General features: G+C 35.9%; 1 protein-coding gene across 14 annotated transcripts in view; it reads left to right on the top strand.

The window, feature by feature from the left end:
• MINDY3 (MINDY lysine 48 deubiquitinase 3) overlaps positions 1-25,019 on the top strand; it is a 61,836-nt gene that overhangs the window by 16,672 nt on the left and 20,145 nt on the right. For 12 of the 14 annotated variants that reach the window (XM_072854366.1, XM_072854373.1, XM_072854377.1 and 9 more), the window contains 5 exons: positions 593-707; positions 1,146-1,219; positions 1,680-1,759; positions 7,620-7,690; positions 8,885-8,965. In XM_072854366.1, the coding sequence (XP_072710467.1) occupies positions 593-707; positions 1,146-1,219; positions 1,680-1,759; positions 7,620-7,690; positions 8,885-8,965 (421 nt within the window). Of the gene's footprint in view, positions 1-592; positions 708-1,145; positions 1,220-1,679; positions 1,760-7,619; positions 7,691-8,884; positions 8,966-15,383; positions 16,439-22,178; positions 23,157-25,019 lie in introns of those variants that run through there. The other 2 variants (XM_072854372.1, XM_072854376.1) reach the window with 2 other exon arrangements.

Here is a 25,019-nt window from a genome sequence, read left to right as displayed (position 1 = left end):
ATACAACCAGATAGTTTCTCAAGTGTTAATGTACCACTCATGGTTTTGAATATTTTTCTTCTTCCAAAGCGAGAGTCTTACAAAATAAAATTCTCATAGGAAATGTAATAATTACTTCGAAAGCCTGAAAGATAATCTTACCTGGTTAAGTGGAAGGTTTTTTTCTCCACTGTTTATGGACTGAATGTCTTTCAGAACACTATGTAATGTAAACGTAATTTTGGTGACATATGGTCTATTTGCAATTTCAGTAACAGTGTTTTGTAGAATTACTGGTTCAAGCCACTCAGCTGTTTCACAATTGTATGTAACTTTATGGTTAGTGTTTGCATATAAAAACTATGTTCATTTTTTGCACATTGCTCCAGAATTATTTATCTTCTTCTGATGGGTAAATACTAATGACTCTATGGCAGTTATAGTAACTCCAGAACAGCTGCTGTGTCATTCTGTATATAAGACCAGATTTACTCTGCTTTTACTGGGACATTTTAGTGTTAGGTATTAGTAGTTCTTGTTTGTGCTTTGTGACACTATCCTAATGCTTCATCTAAATACATGCTCCTTTTCTGTTGGTTTTTTTTGTCTTTAGCAAACGAGCATTCAAAAGCTTCCCTGAACTGAAGGATGCAGTTTGGGATCAATATTCAGTGTGGACAAACAGATTTGGAGTATTGCTCTTTCTGTATTCTGTAATACTGACAAAGGTTTGTGGGTTGTTTGATTTTTTTTTTGTGTGTGTGTTTGTTTTGTTTCTTTGTTAAGAGAAAGTTTGATCATGTAACCCTTTTTGTGTAAAAAGTGAAGACTAAACTGATAAACTAAGTCAAATCTAGATAAATTAATGGAATGGTATCTTCATTCATGTTGCAGTACCTTTCCAGCATAAAAACTTGAAAAGCTCAGTCTTTTTTTTTTTTTTTCTTTCTTTCTTTCTTTCTCCTTCTGATCTGGAAGAATTACAGATTTTTGGAAATGTCCTTCCTTGTGTATCCCTAACATCTCTTATCAAGAGAAAGAAGTGTGTTTAGGTATCAATTCATATAAGAACATCAGCCTCCTAATGCTTTACTGTTGCATTCTGTTGTTGTAGATGTTGCAATTAATTCCTTAAGAGAGCAAAAATGTTTGTAATTTTTCTGCAGGGTATTGAAAACATAAAAAATGAAATTGAAGATGCAACTGAGCCATTGATAGATCCTGTTTACGGTCATGGAAGGTAAGCTGCAAAATATGGTTGCTACCGCTTAAAATAGATTAGTGGGCTAATTTTTTATGTTTCTGTAACTGGTCATTCTTTCAGAAGTTATTGACATTATGACAGATTCATTTATAACTTTATAATAGCTAAAAGCAACACTTAACATAGCGTGCCTTTTTCACTGCTTACTCCATTTCGTGCGTCGGTTCTGAGGAAATGTTTCTGTTATTGCTGCATTTTCAGAGGAATAATTCTCAAACTCAGGGCTACGTTTTTATATCAAGTTGTTGATTGAAAGAGTGGAGATCATATTAGCATTGCTGAATTACAAATACATGCTAATTAAAGGAATATAGTTAGCAAATGTCTGCTTAGCTGTCCAGGTAATACAACAGTTTTTTCATTTGTTAGCGGTAACCACTTTTTCAGAAATAAATTGTATGTCCTTTTTAATAGGCTATTTCTTTCTGTTATATAGCCAAAGTTTGATTAACCTCCTGTTGACGGGGCATGCTGTTTCTAATGTGTGGGATGGAGACAGAGAATGTTCAGGAATGAGTAAGTTGATTCTAGTTTATGCTTGTTCATAATTTTTATGTACTATGAGATGCTGACCTACAGATTTGGAATATGCTCTATTTCTGTTTTGGTAGTTTCCTTGTTTACTGTCCTTTGATTTAAGCAGACCTCAAATGGAAATAGAACCTACTTGCACAAAATCTCTGATGTTAATATCAGTGAATACAGGATTGTCAGCTACAGGTTGAAATTATAAGGTACCTGATGACCTGGATGATGGAAGGGAGCACAGTCTCTGCAAGTTGGGAAGGTTGGTCAGTGCATTGGAGACAGGGCCACTATTCAGAGCAGCCACATCAGGCTAGAGAAATGGGCAGTCAGGAACCTCATGAAATTCACCAAAGGCAAATGCGAAGTCCTGCATCTGGGATGGAATAAGCCCGTGCAACAGCACAGGGCAGCACTGGCTGGCTAGGAAGCAGCTTTGTAGAAAAGGGCCTGAGGTCCTTGTGGAGTTGCATGTGAGTCATCAGTGTGCCCTTCTGGCAAAGAAGGCCAGCTGCATCTTGGGCTACATTAGGAGGAGGATAGTGAGCAGGTGGAGGGAAGTGGTGGTTCTTTCCCTCTATATGGCACTTGCGGGACCACCTCTGGAATGGTGTGTCCAGTTTTGGGCTCCCCAGCCCAAAACATAGTGGAGCGAGTCCAGTGGAGGGCCACCAAGATGATTAGGGGGCTTCTGTGTTTTTTGCATTTCATCTTACAAACAGAGAAGATGATCTGAAAGCCAGAACATTTTGCATTCTGCAAGTGTCTGCCATTGCTACAAAGTCCATCTCAGGTTCATCAGCGTGTTTTTTACAAGGAGTTTCTATCATCTAAGTCATCACTGAAAATACTGACTGGAACTGAGGTTCAAGACAAATCCATACAAGACCTGAATTGAAATGCTCTGGTTTGACAATGAACAAGTAGTATAATCTCGTTTGAGACTTTTTAGACTTCCACTTGATTATGATTCTATACAGGCTGTACTTCAGTATCAGACTTATCAGAATGTTATTTGGATATTGTATCTAACTCTTCTCATCCGTATTTGATAGACTTCTTACCAGGACATTTAGATTGGATTATTGCAGTCTATTACTGATGAGCCTATACTGGCTGCTTTTTTATTATTTTTTTTTTTGGTCCTTCCTAGTGCATGCAAATTGATTACTAATTTGTTTCAAGACCCTTTGGAGGTTAAAATAATCCTTTCTCTTGGGTTTTTCCTCTAGCTTTTTTTGTTGTTTTTGTTAGGGTAAGTACCCTGTTTTCCCTTTTCTAGTCACCTGACACCTCCTTTATCTTTGATACGTAAGGTAATCATTAATGATTCAGAGACTTATTTTGCCTAGCTACTTAAGTGTTATATAGTGAATTTCATTAGGATCTGCAAGTTTAAACATGTCTGTCTTATTTACAGGTTTCTTAGCCAATTTTGTTGTTTTTTTACGGCTGACACCATTATCTCATTGTTAATCTTCTTGAGTATATGACATCATTTACATTTTTGTGAATTAAAGCAAAGATGGCTTTGAATACTTGTATTTTCTTTGTATCATTTTCTTTTGTGTTATCAGTCAATTCCTACACTGATTCATGCTGCATGTATAGAACATTGTTGTCATTTATCCCCCCTTTCTAACTGAAATTTGTTGTAATTAGCCTTCATGGTTTTATCCATGTGTTCTCTTCAGTATTTTTAATTTTCTCTTTTTGATTTTTAGATTATGATTTATGAATCTGAATTATGATCAACCAATCTGAATTGTTCTTGCAACTTTCCTTTACGTTGGGATAATTTGCTGTTCTGCAATTTAATATATCTTGGTTTTGAAATCTTGCAGTTCATTCCCTCCTTTGTCTTTCAGATTATCTTTCTGGTAGACCTTATTCATTAGTTATCCAAGTTGGAATTTTTTTCTTTTCTGAGAATACTGAGCTCTTTTCACACAGTAATATTCCACGTTTAGGTTCTCAATCAATTCTGCCTTAAAGCCTCAGAACCAGAACTCCCATAGAAACATCTGACTCTTTTTGGGGGGAGAGGAGGAGCAAAAAATAATCTTTAGTACATCTTAAGAATCTGGTATTATGTGTCCTGTTAGTTTTTCACCAGTTGAGTAATTGGACTTAACCACTGTTGGGAGCCCTCTATTTTTTTCAAATCTTTGGAATAATTAGAGTCAAAACCAGCTTATTCACTGTCTTAAGTCTATAATCAGTATCTATTCCAAAGCCATTTGTGTAGCCTATCAAAAAGGACAAAGAACAGCTTGTACTCTTCACAGCTTCTTAGGCAAGACTGAATTTTGGATACATTGTCAGATTTCCTTTATCTAGCAATTCTTTTTATCATCTTTTCTTTTCTCTTTCAATCATTTCTCCTGTATTTTGACTCTCTTTGGCTGTAGCCTTCAGCTTCCTTTCTGCCAGTGCTATGAGTTTGTCATGTAGAAGGGTTGCAGGTGTCAAAATAACAAGAACTGAATGTGTTTGCTGACTATTTTCTGAAGTTGGCTTTATGTATGTTTTTCTGGTTTGGTTACTGGTCACTTGCCTTAAATTCCTCTGGTCAAGCAACTACAAGTTGGAAGGTTTGACATTAGTATTGTACAGAGCCGATTGCCAGTGCTGCTTGATTTTTTCCATGTGGAAACATAATGGAAAGAGATTTCAGGTACTTCTGTGATTAGGTGTAATCAGTAGGTGAACTTCTGAAACTGGGGGGCAGGAAAGGTATCCCTGGGCATGGGGGAAAGGTGGTGTTAAAGAACTGCAGAAAGCAGTGGATATGAAGTGGTTCGTGGCGTATTTGCAGGGGCAGCAGTGAAGCAACAGTGAGAAGTTTCGGCCGCAGTGCCGGAACAGGAAAAATGCTAGATAGGTGATGCTATTATCATAAGTAAACACATTTACTAAATTGAATTTTCAGAATGGCACTCACCTTACATTTTTATTCAGAAGTTATGTAAAGCCACTTTACCTCTAGTTCAACTGTTTAGATAAGCAATTTTTAATTAATAAGTAAGTCTTAAAAATTATTTTAAAGCCATTTTAAAGTTACTGTCAGTAATTTTATCAGTGACAAAGAACATACTGAATTACAAACTTAAGGTATTACCAGGTAGTTTACAGATTATACTCAGAGCTCTGACTCTTGCAGAATTGCATATTTTCCAAATAGGACAGAAGTTATTAACTGGAATTGTTCTTGGCCACCACTGGTACAAATACTAGTGAAACAATCCCTCTTCTTTGAATATCTACATATTCCCCTTTAAACCTTTCTTCTTATTCTAATATCTTCTCTTGCCACAGTTATCCACAGTAGGAAGATATGGGAAGGTAGATTTTTTTTCCCCTCCTTTTTTAAAGACTGTCGTTCTTATGTGAAGTGTAGCTATTTAATATGAATACAAATAATGCTGTAACAGCTTTTCCTTAGTGCCAAGAATGTGTGGTGTTTGATGTTGTCACTAGGTGGCGGTATTCTGATACGGTTGGTAGCAATGCCATTACGTTTTAAAACCATCATTAGTTTGGGCCTGACTTTTTTTTAAAGGCTCAGGTTTTCTCCCTTTTTAGAAATCTGAGTACTTTGCAAAAGTACTTTAAAAAAAGGAGAAACTAACTTCTGACAAGAGGCATACATATTCATTTTGTTAGATGATCTTTGGTGTTATCAGATCTCTTCCATGGGTGTTTTTTCTTTCTGTGGGGTGAGGATATTCACAAGATGAACTTTGATTTAGGGCAGCTAGTCTCCCTTTGTTTCCTCGTAAGTCATCTGAGAGTGATTTTTGCTTTTGTGTCTGCCTTCTCTGTTGACTAATTCTGAAGGAGGCATGGGTAGACCAGTGACTACAGGCTAAAGTTAGCCTAATAGATTTCACATACACGATCTATGTAGCTTGACTACTAGCTGTTCAGGATATTCACTCTCTGCAGCTAATGTCATAGCCACGATCCCAGCTCTCTCTAGTTATCAGTCAGAATTCTCATCTAGTTATCTGTTAGGGGAACAGAATAGTTAATAATCTGATTTTTTTTCTGAATCATTTTCTGAATAGTAAATATTATTTATACGTGACTTTGCTGTTCTGTCCCAAGCATCAGCTCCTAAATCTGAAGCCTTTGTTTAGCAGACTGAACTTTTCATTGATTTGTGTTAAAGATTTTTAAGAAATATATGTGATGTGTTAAAATTATTTCTTTAACGTACTGTTGCTTTCTTCTGCCATTTGTTTCCGTTCATTGCACATACAGATGTGCTATTTCTGAACAACAGCTATTCCCTAGTTGAAGGATCATTCATTAGTTTTTTAATTGGACTAGCTCTCTTGCCCTTGGCTCAAAGAAAGGATGAATTGTCTCAGCATATGACAATTTATAGCAACACAGCTATAAGTCAGTGAGGTAATGGGGTTCTGCAAAGTATTATCTATGCACACCTGAATGTTTTAATTCCAAGCAAGTCTGAAGATAATCCTTGAAAGCACGGTTTCAGATCAAAGAATTCTGCACTGCAAAGAGAGCCTTTTAATATGTATAGCTGACAACTCTAAGGAGGGAGTTGTACTTCCAGGCCACAAAGGTAGTGAACAAGCTAGTGTTTGTAAGTTTTTAGGGAGTTGGGTTTTTTTTTTTTTGGAGTTGGGTTTTTTTTTGCTTAACAGTAGAGGAAAAAGTTAAACCATTACTATAATAACTGTTCTGCACTGTTGCAAAATTCAGTGAGGTAAACTTGAAGTTGGTGAAGGAAGCATGGCATACCATGCCTAGCGTTGCGAGTTGCAATGAAATGCATAGTTGATTTCTGGAAGTCCAGAAATCTTTTAAATTTAGAACAGTTTCTTTCACTTGCTAATGGTCCTGAGGCTTTAGCCCATGGATAAAGACATCATAGTTTTATGCTGTTGTACATGAATGATACATGTTAAAAAATATAGTTGATAATTAATGTTTTAGAAGGAACTTTCAAATATGAAAGTCCATGTTCTCTGAAAAAAGGAAACACAGTTCTTGTTAAATTGATCATGGTGTATGTTCCCATGTGTATTTGCAGGATCATGTGCTGCTCTTTGTTTAGACAATGTTTGGGGACCTAGCAGAGCTGTTTCAAGTAGACAGTACTTGCACTGTTGAGATGATGTGTATGTAAGCCTGGAGCTTCTTCAAATCCTTATGATTATAACTAGTTTCTAAGCTTGAATTTTGAAGTACTTTCTCATTCTCTATTAGAGAGCCTCAAATAAGGCTCTGTAAGTGCTCTTCCAATCAGTAGTACATAAATATTTCAGCTGTTCCTGACAGCTGTATGATACATTAAGTGGAACTCAGTACAGAAAATCAAATTGAGTGAATGCTTTATTTCCTACTAACAAAACTATTATTTGCAAAATTATATTTTGTTATTCAGCATGTGAAATGATTAAGATAAATATAGCCAGGCAACTCTTAAAAAAAAAAAAAGGAAGGAAAGAAAACTACGTATATGCATATATATGTTTTCTTCCCCTTCAAGATAGCTGTTTTTCTTTAAATTTTTCTGCAAATAATTTTGGTGTAAGTTACAAGTACTTCATCTCCTAATAAATCCAACAACTTTTGAAAAGAGGCTATCAACACTGAACTTTTAAAACCATCCATTTGGCTCTTATTATTTTATAGGGAGAGAAATTATTAAAACTTTGTAGTTTTTTTACTATACCTTGATGATTTGCCATTGTTGCAACAAACTGCATGACTTTAAAAATTGTTGTTACTTGACTGATTTTGAAAGTAAGAAAAATGGCTTAAAAGAGGCTTTGCAGATTTTTCTTGAATAAATTTTGTGGTTTGTTTTGAACAGAACTTCTTGGTATACATAAACAGGCAACAGTAGGCTTTTTGACATTGATGGAATCTCTGAGATATTGTAAGGTAAGCTGTTTTCTGCATAATTTAAATTTTTTCTTTCATTAAGGTGTTGTGGGCTTCTTTGACGGTATTACTAAAAGCTTCACTGTGTACAATTGGAGGTATTAAAGAACTTTTGAAGTATGTTCAACTTCAGATTGAAACTGAGAATAATACTATATTAAAACATATATAATAGAATTGTTAAATGCATCTTATTGAGTAAATGTTGTTTGATGCTATTTAAATTAGAACTTTATTACACCAATTTAATATAGCTAGTTAGAAGCTGTTTTTACTAACATAATGCTTAATGCACGTTATGTAGATAGTTATAAAACTATGAAGTCCCAAAGTGGCTTGCTATTGTGAATGTTGCAGTTTTATTCTCTTTTTATGCTATCACTGTCTTCCATTTAAAATAAATAGCCATAAATAAAAATGGTAAAACTACTATTAAGTAAATATATTCTGAATATAATATATTCAAGACCTAAAAGTTACTTTATGTATTTATCTGTGAACATCTGAAAGTAACTGAAGTGCAACCTAGTCCATATTGTTTCTTCCTGTTGTGACGCAGAATTTCTTGATTCAAGGTTTTTATTTGAGAAATTTTGTGCTTTACAAATACTACTTTTGCAACAGCATTAATACTCTTAATTTCAAAAGGCTTTTTGGTTGTCCTTTGCTTCCTTTTCAATCTCTATTGAATTTCTTTAACTTAACTTAGGGTTAAAGAGGATTATGTAGTTTGTGGAACGTTGGTATATTGACTGTAACTAATTGTCCCTTCTTTTATTAAACAAATGTCAATTCTGAATTGATTAATCCAAAACCAGCTAATAAGTCAAGTGGACTTCTACCTTCTATTTAGCATCCAGTGATAGTATTGTTAAGTGTAGGAGTACTTACTCGTGTGCAGTGTGTGGAGCATGTCTCCAAGTTTGAAATAAGGGATATTGTTGATACCACTTTCTCACTGATGTCTTATTTCAGTTAATTATCATAAGCTATGTTGTTTTCCAAGTTAAACAGGAATCAGTGATCAAAATTAGAATCTAAGTATTTTACACTGTTTTGTCATTTTATTGAACATTTTATATTACTTTTCAGAGCAGTTGGGACTTCACTAACTGAATTGTCATTAACTTGATCGCTAACTAGTTGAGTTTTCTGGGTTTGCTTTGTGTTTCTGATTTTGTTGTACCTTTTTAGGTTGGCTCCTATTTAAAATCTCCAAAATTTCCTATTTGGATACTTGGCAGTGAAACACACCTCACAGTCTTTTTTGCCAAGGTATGTTAGATGTGATTTTTGGTAACCTCTGGCAGATAAACACCACATAAATTCAAAGTTCAGATCTCGCTACAATGTGAGAGTCATGTGGCTTTAATGTAAAAATGTAGTCACCAAACCTTTTAATTAAGCCTTCCCTTGAAGGCAGAGTTGTTCAAATGGTTTAATGATATCTCATAAATTTTAGTGAAGTCTTTCGGTTCTAGCTTAATATATTGGGCTAGGGGAAGGGTAAACTTTAGAACACAATAATTGGGATAAGTACTGTCTTAAATTTCTATAGTGCAAGAGAGATCTAAAAAGGAAATAGTTATGTGTAGGTGCCTGTTAGTAGTTTAATCTCTGTGACAGTAGTTTCACAATTTTTAATCTATAATCATAGTTTTTTGTTCTAGATTAAAAATAGATATCAGGACTGTTATGATAATTCCTTATATTTATTCTATCAGATATGTACTGTAATCTGTGAAACATACAAAATGCTTTTGAGATGAGTTATCATTTTAAAATCTTGGACCAAATTTTCTGAGACAATTCTTATTTCTTTAGTTGAAGATTGTAAGTTGTTTTCCTTAATTTTTTTTTATTTCTATAGCACACTTGTTTCTGATTAAAAATACTTATTGAAACTTTAAATGGTACTTACTAGTATATTTATTAATGCTTATTAGGAATGAACTTTTCTGTGCTTAATGTCTTACAAATGAATGAATATTTAATGTATAAATCTTGAAAGTAACTACTAGAACGTATGACAAAATTAAAGCCATAATTTCCTGAGCTGTTGAATTTCCGTAACGAAAACTTCAGCCTAATCTTTAAAAACAAGACACACAAACTAAGAGATTTTTATTATAAAAACAAACAAACCTCCACGATACATTGGAAGTTTATGTGTAGCAGTATTTCTTTACCTTTAAACTTCAACTAAACAATCCTTTAAATTAATTAGTCTATGTTGCACATGGAATATTTTTTGCAGATTCTGATGCAAATGCTATACTAGAACTTCCCTGAATTCCTTGTGTCTGATAAATGCTCTTTCTTCCCTACTCCATGGTAACAGAAAAATCCTTATCCTCCTTTGAATGTTTGTTTTCTGCCTTACCCTCTTCCCAGTCTTTCCTAGTAGAGTTTTTTTTATTTCAATTTTGAAATTTTATCCACAGTTTTTCTGAATTACAGCATTGAAGTCAGTACCTTGTCAGGTAGATAGCAGTCTGATGCAAATAGGCATAACTGCTCTGTTACACAAGCCAAGCATACCTGTCCAGAATGTTACTACACCTTCTAATGTTTTGTGTCTACAGTGACCATTTCCAGGTAGAAATCCATTTCTAAAGCTCTTTCTTTTAGGATGTTGAGTGCTGTTTGCTGGGTTTAAAGTAACTAGGCATCAACATCTGGTGCCTCCAATACACCTTGGTTCCTCTTTCTTCACTGAACTCCACTTATGCTGTGGAAAGCTCAGCTTGTGATTAATATCTTAGGAACTAAAAAGCAGGAAAGGGAAGCAACATAGGCTTGGCAAAGAATTTCCTAGAAATTTTTTTGATGAAAAGAAGTAGGAGCTGAAGGTGTGTTAAAGTTCCAAGAGTCCTTGAATATGTGCTTTGCATGTCTGACCTCACCCTTTCTAAAGTGGGAGGTTGGTGAGCATTTCAGGTGGAGCAGAGATGTCAGCTACAGTGGAAATATGAATTGTGTCAGCAATCCATTATTTTATCAGTTGAAACTACATGCCAAAAACTACAGGAAGAAACTTGAATTCATTGCCAATGTTTAGTCAGCAAGTTGTAAAAGTAGTGTGGGTAGTTGTCTAGATGGTGCTTGGTACTGAGGATGTAAATTCTAGCTTGATGGTGACTTTGATTACATGAGAAAGAAATCTTCAGAATGGAAAGAGGAAAATGGACTGTGGAGCCAAAAGCAGTGCAGATTAAGTTTGAAAAAAACAAATACAGCTTTAAGTTTTTCAAGCTGCTTATGATGTACAGGAGCCTAAACCCTTATGTTTAAATAGAACATTAGGCAATTATTAAGCAGAATAGTAGTCACTTCTGTCATTAGCTGAGTAATTGGGCCTAGAAACCTAGAAAAAAGCAATCTTCCTAGGATACTGTCACTATGGACAAGTAGTGTGGGAAAATTACGGAACAGGACAGAATCTTCCTTGCTACTCGGGGACTTTTCTTGAGCACAGAGGTTCAACAAGCAAAAGGTTTTACTCAAATTCTGCATACCACCCTACTCAAAGAAAGTTGGCTGCTGTTCTTTAGTACTCAGGCGCTTCACTCAGATTCTTACATTTGATGTGGAGTACAGCAATAAACATTGTCCTTTTAACTGTGGAATGAAAGATCATCTACCTCGCTTTTCTATCTCAGAACATTGTGAATTAAATACTATAGACATCTATTGCTGTCTGCCAGAATATATTTGCATAACTCTAAATGTGGACCATTCTGCTGTAGCAGTGACTTTCAGATAAAGGTTTTTCAGTCATACTTTCTAAAATAAATAAATCTGTCCATAGCTGCCACTCTAAAACTTTCTACATTTTCAGTGGATTTTAATGAATGAGCAAAATGCAGCACAGCATCTTTGAGCTGAAGATCACACTTATAGCTTAAAGTGAAAATAAAAAAATGAACTAAAGCATGTAATTGGGCTTAAGTTCTCTTGTAACTGCTGCTGCATGGAATAGCCTTAAACAGTGACAGCTGAGTCAATGCCTAGTTTTAATGAAAGTCTACCAGTGGGTCAGCAGTTTCCCCCATTACTAAAATAAGAGAGATTTTATTCTATCTGCATGGTCTTCATCTCCACATCTTGATTGTCAAAACTCATTTGGTATGTACAGAAATATTATTAGCCTCATTTTACTACAAGGAATTGGAGGTAGAAAGAAATTACTTAAGAAATTATTTCTTCCTTAAAACAGCAATTTTGTTTGAAGCGAGAATATCAAATATCAGTAGTTTTTCTTCCTGGGACTTAGCTGACCTGTCACCAGCCAAATAATTATTTACAGTTAGATATTTTGGAGGCAACCATGCAGACACAACAAGTTGAAATGCAGTGGAAAATCTATACAAAACATGGGAACATGTTTTGAGAGAATAATCATCATAATGTTTTGATCCACTATCACCCACTTCAGTGGAAGTCTTCTTTCTAGATGAAAGAAGATAGAATCTGGAAACATCTGAAATGAAGCTTCACCTCAGATCTTCCATATTTTAATTTCTAAGGAAGACTGTATTGAGCAAAAATACTACAGCTTTTTCTGCAGAAGAGTGTGTAATGAAGTTGGAAAGGACATACAAACATTTGCATTACCTAAATAGTTAGTTCTTCAGAACTGTGATACTGATGTGTATCATAATAGAGCTGAAAAAACTTGTATGAATAGTTGGGGGGTGGGGGGGGGGTGGGGGGAATGTTAGCAGGGAACCATAATTAGTATCAGCATATTTTCTTTCTTTCAATTACAACTGTGTGTGTATAAGGCCAGAAAGGTGGTTGATGCTCAGCAATCCAAATTTAACATTTACTGAAAAAATAAATTACTCCTAGTGGTCATGGAGTCTGCATTTGCAGCAAGGTAGATTTTCCCTGAAAAAGTGAGTATGTAGGTTCTTCATAGGCAACTAAATCCAAGCAGCCATAATTTCTGCCTCTCCCTGCCCTCCCTTCATTTCAGTAAATAGGAAAACTTTCAAATGGCCTCAGGCCAACAAAAACAAACAAGGAAGCTTTCATTTGACACACTAAGTATCCCTGCATGCTCTGTCAGATTGTGCTAGCGCAAATAGACAGTATTGTAAATGTCCTCTAAAAGTCAACTGTAAAGTTACAGTCTTTTTATTATTGTAGAGAAAAGAGAGAGTGAGAAGTGGGGCAGCTGTAAATTACTTAATGTAGGGATAAGGCTGTGATGCTCTGGATCAAATGCTTGGTCAGTTCTTCGTTATTTTAATGATACTCGTAACATAGGAAGTTATGACAAGCTGAGACTATTTAGAACTTTCAGGAATCTCAGACTGTGGTCAGACACTGTATAAAAGAATACCAACAGGCTGAAATGTTATGTGAAATACAACAAGAAAATGTTTCAGTGCAAACAATAGGAAGAACAACAGCAGGTTAATAGCTGCTTTCTAAATACTCTTTGCTGACATGCAAACTCACATGGTCTGGAAGTTTGAATTCAGACTCTTTGAAAGTGAAAAGACAGCATGGAATGAGTGTCTGTCTGGTGACTTCAGGTGATTGAAACTGTCCGTAGGGACACTTCAGAGCTGTGTAAGTTTTTCAAAAATTCCCTTAGTCTGTTCCCAGGTCTTGGAGCACACAGGCCACAACAGAATTCGCTATCCATTTTCAGTTACAGCATTGTAGCATTTCTAGACTTGAAGAATCAGATAAGCAGAGGAAACTCCTGGCTGAGACATCTGAATAAGTTACAAATTACTGCTTTTCAAGGAAAGTGTGCCTGTTTTGCTGTGTTGGGACTGTACTTACGGTTTCGGATTACGTTTTTTTATTTTTCTAACTTTGATCACTGTAACCTGTTCTACATATTCTCAGGGCCTTTCTCCAGCACCCTTGATAGTATTGTCTCTCAGAAGAAAGAACATTCACTTCTCTTCCTAAACAATCTTTTCAATCAAAGTTCAACAGAGGGACACAAGCAAATACTGACACTGCTATAGGAGATCCTGAATTTGGGTCAGTGGGGTTCACCAGAACTGGGCTAAGGGGGAGTGCTACTGGGTACAGCATTTAATCTCAGAACACCAACAGAGAATGTCAGTGGCCATGAAAGAAAATAAGATACATGTGTAAAAATTCAACCATTACTAGTATGTGTTAAGAACTCTGGTCTCTGCAAAAGTAACCTATGTATATCCAAAAACATTATACTTATCCTTTAACTTAGGAACTCTTCTACTTTGGGAAGGTAGTGAAAAATATCTACACCCTTCATTTTGTTTTTTGCTCCCATGACCTGTGAATGCAGGTAATCAGATTTTGAAAAAGTCTTTCTTCATCAGAGAAGAAATCAAAATCAGATTTTGAAGAATTCCACTTCAGGAAATGGTTACAGTTTGTGGTTTCAGAGTCTTTAGTTTCCATGAGTAAGTGGAATTGGTTCTGATTGAGACAGTCTGGATATCTAGTAGAAAGAATATAGATCCGTGAGGCAACTGCAGAAATAACTTCTGGCCTAAAGTAGGGTTTAAATTTTCTGTGTGCTGATTAAGAACAGGGAGACAAATACTGCTCTGTTCTTGACAATAGCTCTGACCTGGCTAAATCAGCAGTGAATCATCAAGTATTTCTATTAGCTGTTAATTTAAGAGCTCCTTTCTGCAGGAAAAGACCCCTTTTTAAAATGAATGCTAGAGCAGGGTGTTTCCTGTGGGATCTGTGGGCCCCCAAAGAGAATTGAAGTTACTCTACTGGTTGGTTTAAGCTTCATAGTGTAAATGCTATTGCTAAATGAATTTAAATTGTTCTGAATAACAAAGTAGTTCATAAGGGTTGCTTTGTCCGAATAAGTTTCCTAGCAGAAAGGCCAAGTCTCTTGAGAATGATGGTCTTGTAGTTGGCAGTGAGCACCTCAAAATAAAATATTTCTGTAACGTATCTACCCTATTCTAGCTTTGCAAGATCACAGAGCATAACTGTGAAACCTTATTCTGCTCTTTGTGGGTCTACCTAAATTTTACTTTTGCATGAATGTGTTCCTACTACAAATGTGTGTTTCTCTCTATGAACATGCACTTCTGGGGAGTTTTCTTGTTTATTGTTTGTTTGGGAAGTTTTCTATGGGGAAACTTGTGCTTTTTTCATTCTTGTAAGTGATTTTCACACCAGCATTTATCTAAGTAACTTCTAGATTTTGTCTAAACTTTTCATTGTAGTAAAATAGACTTTGTATGTGATGCAACAGTGTGTGGTGGCGTATTTGTTTTTAATGAAACAAGTTCATGACATCAATCTACCCAAAGTCATGGTGGCTTTATTTTCTCTACAGATAACAAATCTGGAGCACTGTCATTTATGAAGTCTCTGTATTTCTATTTCTCAATTTTTTCATTAGAAATGTAGTTTTGGCTTTAAGTGAAGGTAGCTTTCATGAGAAACTTTGGCCATCATATGATTTTTAGCTTTGCTCAGGAGAAACATTTCTGTGTCCTTTTATTTTGCCATTTCCCACATTGTTGGAATGAGCATCCAACTGTGATTGCTGCAAGGAAAAATCAGATCTCTCTGTCTCCTCTTAGTTTTTGATGCTCTGTACTTCAACTGTACTAAAAGAATTTTTAGACAGTGGAGAAACCAAAGCTCCTCAGAGTGGCTATACCAACTTTCTACAGGATGTGTTCTTTTTTATGTCTTGCACAAGGTTTGGGAAAGAAGAAAAGGTTGTGAAGAAGGCAAGTATGCCCTCTCCAGTCCAAGAGATAAAGAACTAATTCTGGTCTTGCCACCTCCCTGACATCCTTTCAGGCCTACAAAGTGTCTTGGAGAACTCTGGACTTCCAAGAAGAGCAGAGATATGCAGAGGACAACAGAAAGGTTGAGTGGGAAGATAGAGGTGTACATGTCTATGGTCGGCAGGTGGGGCTGATCTGCAGAGCTAGAAGGTTAGGACTCAGAGATCATTGTACCATAAGAAATCCAGTAACAGATGTTACAGAGGCCAAATCATATTCTAATGCAGTAGACTGGAAACTGGACATACATTATTACATCCTAAATCAAAGAGAGTCAAGAGACTGTACTAAAGTTTTCAGGATTTTAGTTGGGCCTGACTTGGATTTTCTGATTTTTAGGGTTGGTGATGCGGGATCATCACTCCATCTTCCAGAGTCAGGTAGGACTCTAGTTTCTCAGGATTTTTGGATCTGTCAGGTATTAGAAGGATGGAGTGTGGTCTGAGTCCCCGTCACACAATTATAAAGAGGCCTTGAAATGGAGATCCAGCTATACAGATTTTATTTTTTTTTTAGCCTAGTACAGTAACTAAAAATGTGGAGCTAGGAAGAGAAAGCCATAACCATGGAATCTAAGGCCACATGACTGACTTTTATCAAGACTGAAGTACAATAATATACCCATGTATGTTGAGGAAATTGCATGTGAAAAGTATTAAAGAGCATTCTGAGTGGTCTTCCAGGTCCTGAGGCTGGATGGTAAAGAGGTTGATGTCTTGGAACACTGCAGAAATGAATCTCTGGGCAGTGGTAGGCATTTTGACAATTTGTGGCAAAAACTCTGAAGTGAGAACATTTAGGAATTGGGTCAAGGTCCTGTAATGCTTGTATTGCTCTTGTCAGAAGTGCTGTGCATCCCATAATAATGAGTAGCAATTATGAGGACTTACTGCTGATCATAAAGAGGTAACTCAGTCATGAGGTTTTGCATTATTTGTTCTTAGAGTTGAGACATAGAAATTGTAATGTAGAGTTCATTAAACCGAGCTATAAGACTCTGAATGTTAATCTAACCAATTATTTGGGACTTACCATCCTAAAAGAATTGTATTCACTGTGTTTACCCCAATTCTCTGAGTAATTTCAGCCATTTAGTCATATCTGTATGTTCTCTAAAGTTTTAGAAATTTGTTAACGTTCATCCCATTATATACAGCTTTCACAATGATCGTTTCAGGACATTGTTCACGGTTGGCTGATACAGACCATGAAATGTAATTGTATATGCCCCTAAGCAAATAAGAAAATTAATTCCTTTTGGGAAAAGACTTCTCATCCATCTGTTTTCTTTCAGAAGGGGAGGTTCAGTTTTTATATATGAAGAGTAGGGCTGCTTAGATGTTATCACTTTTCATCTGTTTGAGTTGTTCCAATTTTTGTGTCACTGAGTTCTTTCTCCTGTAATGTTACACGTTTTGATACTGTTTTGTGCTGAGGTAGATGAGAGAATGACTTTGTACTGACTCCTTGCATTCTGTTTCCAAACCTAGGTGAAAACTTATAAAATTGGGCAGGAGGAGTAGTTCTAGCAGTTCCAATAGGAAGTTTTGATCCAGCAAAATTTAGATCTAAAAATTCAAAATAAAACGCTAGCACTTGTTGCATGAGATGCCCTTTGGAATGAAGGAAGGAAGGAGGAATGAAAGAAGGAAGGAAAGAAAGCCAGCCAATGAAGAGAACATTTTCTAGATCCACAAATGAAAACTGAAGGAATTTCCCATTAACTGCTAAGCTCTCAATTTATTATATTGTAGGAGCACTTCCGAATTGGAAAACTTACAAAGAAAATGTGCTTAAGTAATGACCATGAATATCACATTAACCATTTTTAGAAAAATTGTATTTCTTAATCATTTCAAGTCTATTTTAGATACAATTAGGAAGAAAAATGATTCTAGTAGTCATCTATTTATGCAGTTTTCCAACTTCCTAGTTCCCTTCAAAGCGTGTGCTCTGTTTACTTTCCATTTGCTGAGTTTGCATTTCAGTTGATTAAGAAACAAACTTTTGTTTGATTTTTAAAGATTAGCAGTAGGCTATGGGAATATATTTGAGACTAGTGTGCAGTCATCTCCATGAAACAATATTTTGACTATAACTTAAATGATACATTGTTTCTGAAAGCTAGTTAGCTATATTTTTAGTGGAATAGATTGTAGTGGTGAATGTATAAAGCACCTGTTGTGAAAAATGCACAAAGCAGTATAGAAATGGTGGCTCATTTACTGTACATTTGTAGGCAGAGCAGTCCTGAGGAGTATTTTTTCCTTTTCCTCATATTAGAACGAATGACTTCCATATGTTAACTGAAATTGGGGACTGGAAAGTAACGGATTGGGTCCTACCCCGTAAGAGTACTTACTAGCATCTAGAAGGATTTATAGCCTCCTGTTTCAGGAAGGAGGATATGAGCAACATCTAGTTTGTATGTATGTTAGCCTATCAAATGAAAGGCTGATTTTTAAAGAAACACATTTTAGTTTTTTCTTTCTTTTTGGTAGTATATGCAGAGTGGCTTGCAAATAGTAAATGCATCAAAGACATTGCTAAATGCAATTGTATAATTTATAAGTCACTGTCAAGTAAATTCTGAAAGTCAACATATAGCATAGAAACAAGGGCTGTGAGAACATCATTGTGCCATTCCATATCCCTTTTAGGTGTGAAACCAATGTTGGTTCCAGCTATATTTGATACAATAGTGAAGATATTGGGCCTGAGTCATCACATGACGTAGATGCTCTGTTTTTCAAATTTGGAGGAATAGGCATCCTGGCTCATTATTAAAATATGATGAATAAATTGATAAGAGTTTTTAATAGCATTGCAGTTTTTAAATATCAATCAGATTTATATTTACAGAAACATGTTGCATAAAAAATTGTTATTCCTAATTCCAAATCAAGTCAAAAACAAAATGCTGATGGCTTTTTCATCATTTGCTTTTTCCACTAGTCAGGTGCCCTGGCCTTTCCTGGTAAAAGTCCTACTCAATTATGCCACAATTATCACTTTAGTTCCGTTTTCAGCTGTATTAAATAGTGAAGTATTGTTTATGCTATTGCTCAGATAGCAATGCATTGGGATACAGCCATCCAGTGAGCACTGACCTGAAGTTTTCTTAAACACCCTTTTTTTAATATAACGTGCTCTCATATGTTGCATTACCTTTTTTTTTTCTGCTGGTCACAAAGCATATCTACCTCACTTGATACATTAACGTTTACCAGTTGCTGTCTTGATTCTGCATTTGGCACAGGCTATGTTTGCAGCTATTGCAGTCTGCTGGTTCTGAAATTATGTATTGTTTATATATATGTTTTTGCATAATTGATTTACAGACCCCTTCCTTCTGTTGGGTCATTGCTACTGAATATTCTACAGCACAACTTAGAATCCTTCTGGTGTCTGATGACTTCCAAGTTGTGTATGCGTTAATGGTTAGCTCACAGTAGATCTTGGCCTGAAAAATACAACTCTGCTTCAAAAGCCCTTTTCTCATTTGGGTGTTTATACCTTGGCTTTTTAGAGTTCACAATAATTTTACACTTTCGCTTTCTGCATGTATTTGCGTATTTTGCAAATTTCCCCAAAATAATAAAACTATCCTTTTTATTTGAGCAGTCGTGATAGTGGAGCAGGTATTATTACACCCTAATCAATGTGTAGTTCGTTCAGTATTTGTGAGTAGATGGAGGGGAGAGGCATAAACTTCTCTTTTATTCCCTTAAAGACCTTCTGAAGTCTTAGCCCAAAAGCTTTGACTTCGCTAAATTTAGTGCACTTTCATTTCCTGCTGGTTTACAAATCATTGAATAGCATGCAAGCAATTAGGAGGAAAATACTAACTTTCTTAATAGTTAATCTGGTATGAAGAATGGAAAGAAGGGTGTTAGTTTCATGCAGTAGAATACTCCTTTCCAGAAACTATATAAATGCGATGGTATGCTCCAGTGTTCACATCATGCTTTGGCATGACTGTATTTATGAACGAGATAAGGCAGAGGTAAAAGATGCTGTTCTAGTCATAAGATGCAGCCTCAGCACATGGAGGAGGAAAAAAGCTGAGTTTAGTTTCCACGCTTTTTCAACAAGTAAATACGTATGACTGTCGAAGTTTCTAAACCAATGCAGGTCAGTAAATAAACCAATTTAGGACAGCAAATAGTATATTCATAATCAAGGGTTATCTTCATGGAATCATTCCAGAAACAGAATTTCAAAAGAGAAGTTTTATTGAGTCCTTTCAACACAGAATTTTTTTTATGAGTCACAAAATCTAACCCATTGTCTTCCAAAATATGGAATTTAATATGCTTGTAGTATCACAATGAAGAGACATGACAGGTAAGTAGAATGAACAACTTCTCCCCATATTCCCTGTATCCTTATATGAGGTAATAGGTAGAAATCATAAACTGTGATAGTGCCAGGCTCACGCCATCCATTCTTCGCTCTACAAGCCACCTTCCTTTTTATTTTATCTTATCTTCTAATTACAGCCTAACTGCAGAAATTGTTTACCAGATAATGATATTGGGAATATTATTTTACCCATTTTTACCGAGACTTAGAATTGGAAATCTAGTATTCACTATGTGACCAAATGGCAGTTCCAGAATTAGCATATGAACTGATGGTATGCCCATCATGTCTTATGTTTGAGAAAATGAATCTATATGAATGGCTGTTAATCTGTGCTTGCCTGTTATAAATAAATGTTCTAGACTGATTCCTCAGAAGGATTCCTTCCTTCTTTCTTCCCTTTAGAATTTTTCTTTCTGAAAGCAAAAAGTGTCCTGAAGTCATAAATGTCTTACAGAGCTTACAAAATAGTTTTAAATATAGTTATTGAATGCCTATTAAAGATATTTTAAAGTGAAGTTTTCTTGGGCTAAACAACAAGGAAATTATTTTGTGGCCATTTTTGTTCTCTCTGCATTTTTTTCCCCAAAATGTCTGAAGACCAGATGTTCTTTCTGAGCAGGGCACCATGTATCCTTGGGAGGTGGAAGATGACATTTTTTAATTCTGTGTTCAGCCTGCTTTATTCCCATGTTCCCAAACCCTACTGGGATAGATGCAGAGAACTAGAAACACTAAACGAGACTGCCAACATGACAACATATGCTTCAATAATAAAAATATTCTTTAAAATAGTAATGGTTGTAGTCTTGTTCTGAAACTTTATGCCAAACTCTGCTTTTTGCAAAACTCCCCAACTGCCTAATAAACATGTAACATCACAGACTGAACTTGTGTAGAGAATCTGTGTATTTCCAGGAGACTTTAGGTAATTTTATAAATGGCAGGAACGTGGTTGAAATCAGTTTGGGTTTTAGCTGTTGTTTGATCCATAGAACCTTAATGCATGTGACAGCTGTTGAATCCCTGGGAACATTAGAGTGAATCCGTATACAGCGTCCAATTTCATCCTTTACAAGTACAACCACAAATACCCTTAGCAATCCATTTCTAACCACTTTTTGAGAAGCATTCAAAAATGAGTTTTTCATCCCTTTATTGTCTCCTTTCATACTGATAGCAACTTCGTTGTGTACAGAATAACATCTTTGACCTCTTTTGATAAGGCAGCTCTACTTTCAGGTTAGGATATGTGAATGAATCAATTGGAAGTCTAAATGTGGAAGGAGGAAAAAAATACAAAAAACAGGGAGGAGGGGACTGTCTATGGTGGCGGAAGCTTTCAACTCTTTGTAGCAGAGGTGAAGCACATTTAGTGATATTCAAGACATTACCTTAATTTTCTATCTTTATTTCACCCCTTATATAACATCAGAAGTTGCATTTGATTAGCTATCTGAATAATAGATTGGTTTGTTTCTAAAACTGAAGTAACCTCGTTTCAGTATTTAAGTGCATTTTTTCCACCGTTGGTTTGTTTTACATAAGAAGGGTATGAAATATATTAATATATTTTCTTATTTTAATTTGTATTATAGGGAGTCCAATGCCATTTGGTCTACCAATTGATAGTTGAAGGAATCTTTATATGCATATACATTTATATATGTACGTTAAAAATAACTGCTTTGTGTTACAGAGTGGTGCCAAAGTTGTCAGTCTAAGACTTGAATAAGTTAAAGACACTTTGATATGGAAATACTGAGAGAGTGTGGATGTACTTAGAAAAAAAGTTCAGTGTCTGCCTCTGCATAGTTAAGAAAACAAATGTAATTGGTGTGATGTGACATGGGCTTTACTGTATAATACAGCTTTAAGGAGAAAAATATCACAAGTTTTGTATTAATTAAAGGAGTAAACATACTGTTGTTCATAGAAGCTAATTGCTCTATTCTGGTACTACTGGAATTAGCTACCTGAAATACCAAATTCAAATATGAACATAAAAGGTGATACTGTTTTTATAATATGTGAAAATGTGTAAAGTTTGTGAATGTTTAGTGTTTTCTCCATACATGTATCAACACATGTGCGTATAAAGATTCCCTAAAATACTACTTAACAGTATGAAATAACAGTGGACTACATGGCAATATTAATATATTGTTTTCTTAATTACTTCATAGAGCTCACATTTCACATGTAAAGCCATAAGATATTACTGTTAGAATAATTAGTCAGGCTAATAATTGTCCTTTAGAAACATTTTTGTTATATTTGAGTTATAAAATGATTAATCTGATCCATTTTCAAAAACATTTCATCATTCTGGATTGAAGCAAACCAGAGGATTTTCATCATCCCAAGAGAGAATTATGTGGTTTAAGTGGGAAACTGAACACTTGAAGCTGGTTTCCAACATTAACTACAGCTTTCAGTACTGTGAGAACTGTATTTAGGAAGATTTGAATTTCTGCAGTACATCTTCACTGGCTTTGAACTCTTCTATCAAATGTTCCTGTTATACGTGTTCATTTCCCACCTCCTTATTGTAGTTGCCAAATAGAGTTAATATGCTAATGCTCACCACGGGTTGTAGAGCAAATGCTTCAATGCTTCATGCTTCAGGCTGAAATAGTATTAGATATAGAAATAGTTGTTAATACAGATATTAATTTTTTAAGTAGGAAAAAAGTAGCATGATAATAGAAGCTACCATTCATCTTGAGTGAATTATACTGTGAAGTTTTTGGAAGTCATAAATCATGGAATTTGCCCACTTCCAGTTTGATTCCTCTTAGGAATAAAGTTTGGCATTTGTATAGCACTATATTCTGTCCTACAAAACCAAAAAAGATATCCGAATATGGCAGACAACAGATAATTTGAAAAGCTGACCTTTCGGATTAAACTTGTGGCTGGAGGGTAATATGTAATTTAGTAATGAGATAATAATTCCAGTAAACTCAAATTTGCTGACTCCTGGTCTGTAATTCCAGTAATGTATTTTGTTTGAACAAAGACTTTGTTCTGTGATGATGAGCAAAACAAGTTAGTAACTGTGAATAAAAAAAAGACTATATACCTAATCTTTATTGTTTTACAGTAATCTCTGGCAGTCTGTCCTTCAAAGCAGGGAACACGGTGAAGAAGCTCTTATTTTTTTTACATGTCAACAAGTGAATTGTTGCCTTCTTGTAATGTTTTGAGCTAAAACACCAACATCTGTGACAATGTAACTGTTAAACATGTATCCACTGTAGTTTGAGTTTCTCTTATTTTTGAAAAACTGCAGTGCTGTGGCTTTTTTTGTTGGCTGTCTCATTAAACCATCCTCTCCCACAGGAATGGAGCATATATTGTGGTTTCTATAACTTAGTTGAGTGCATGGTAAAAGCCCTGCTTTCCAGATGGATAGGCTGACAGTGTGCTCACTGTAGATTTCTCTGCTATTAATTCTTGCTCTTTGGTTTGTGTTTGCTTTTCCTCCACAGCCTCACCCCACCCTTGGATGAAGTAGGCTCCCTGTTCTGTCTGGGCAGTATGGGTGAAGGTGAAAAAGGATTTGAAGTAGTTGTCCATATGTAGCTTTTCATTCTGCCCTATTGAGAACTCTCTTCTGTTTGCAGTACCAGCAAGGTACTGCAGGTACTGTAGAGTAAGTGCAATCCTTTCACTCTTATTCACAAGGCAGAGTGCAACTAGAGCCAGTTTGCTTCCTTTCAACCACCTTGTTGAAACAAATTGCTTACCGTGAATGTTTCTCCTCCACCACCACCACCACCTCTACCCCTTGATGAACACTTTCAGATAAACTGTGTCATCTTTTGCTGGTCTGAATTACAAGGCCTGTATTTTATTTTCTGCCCCGTGATAAGAACTCTGCTACCTTGGGGGTGGCTTCCTTTTGTGTCTTTTCCCTCTCTTGTTCAAGGAAAGGATTTTCTTTTGGCTTTTTCTGAATCCCAGATAGACCCAAAGCCCCTCTTCAAGGCTGAGGAGGATACGGTATATGAGCTTTGATACTTGCCATTCTGAAGTGGAAACAGTTGTGGCTGCAGAGCTCTTGTATAGTGACAGCTAAGTCAAGGACCTTTCCTTCAGTTCCTCCATATACAGCTCTCAAGCAGGAAAATCTTTTACTCCTTCAAGTATTCTTTGGGTATTTTCCAGTTGTTTGACATTTTTTAATGCCTTCTCTCATAGAAGATAATGTGCTGCAGAGCAATCTCATATTCCACCAGCCAGCACAAGAAAAGCATTGTAAGCAGCCTGTAGAGGATACTTCCATCACTGTAACAACTATGGGCAGCGGCCCTTCCAAACTATTGCTGCGGATGATGTCCCTGGGCACAAATGGGAGTCTTGAACTAGTTCTCATTGGCCATCTCTCTGTTCAGAGCCAGACTGGTAGTCTTTCAAACTACATTTATGTCAAATAACTTCAAATGCTTTAGTACGGACTTTACAGGTGAGGGCTGTAGGATTTGATTTGCTTTGTTGCCACAGCATAATTCTCCAACTCTGTCCCTTTTCAGGGATCCTTCACAATTGTTTGCCTAAATTGACAGTAGGTGCTATGTTGGTGAGTATTTTTAGAACCAGTAACTGCATACCTCAGCAATCTCAACATCTATTCAGTGGTGCCTAAGAGGAAACAAGATCTATGGCCTTTCCATACCTGTTCAATTCTTTGTATGACAGTAATAACAGCCTCCCATTTCAGATCTTAAGGACTATCCCTCTTCCTTGATTTGATAATTAGCTCCTAGGAAGACCTACAAGAAAGCTGTTATTTAATTTCAAGCAATGCCCAAGTTCTGTTTAATCTTCTCAATCTCAGTGAGAATCAACAACTAAATTTTATATCACTGCAAGACTTTGAACCTGTTTTTACTTCTGTAGTGACGATAGCTTTCCTACTTGTGAACTGATACCAGTCTATGTTAAATTTTATTCTTTGGTTCACTTCCTAGCCAGTCTCTGCAAGTAAAACAGTTATCTGACACTTTTAGGACACATAATCTCATTTGTATGTGTGGTGCTACATATGACACTTCTGCTCCTTGCCTCCAAATAAAGCTGCATTCAGTCTATTCTCCCTCAGTTAAGTGGGTTGTTACTTCTCAGGCTGTAAAGAGCGTTTCATCAGTTCTGCCTTTGGTAGCAGGATCCCCTCA

Source organism: Ciconia boyciana, chromosome 2 (assembly GCF_034638445.1).
Source record: "Ciconia boyciana chromosome 2, ASM3463844v1, whole genome shotgun sequence".
Classification (NCBI taxonomy): Eukaryota; Metazoa; Chordata; class Aves; order Ciconiiformes; family Ciconiidae; genus Ciconia; species Ciconia boyciana.
The sequence above is the reverse complement of the archived record's forward strand: the minus strand, read 5'-3'. Positions and strand labels throughout refer to the sequence as shown.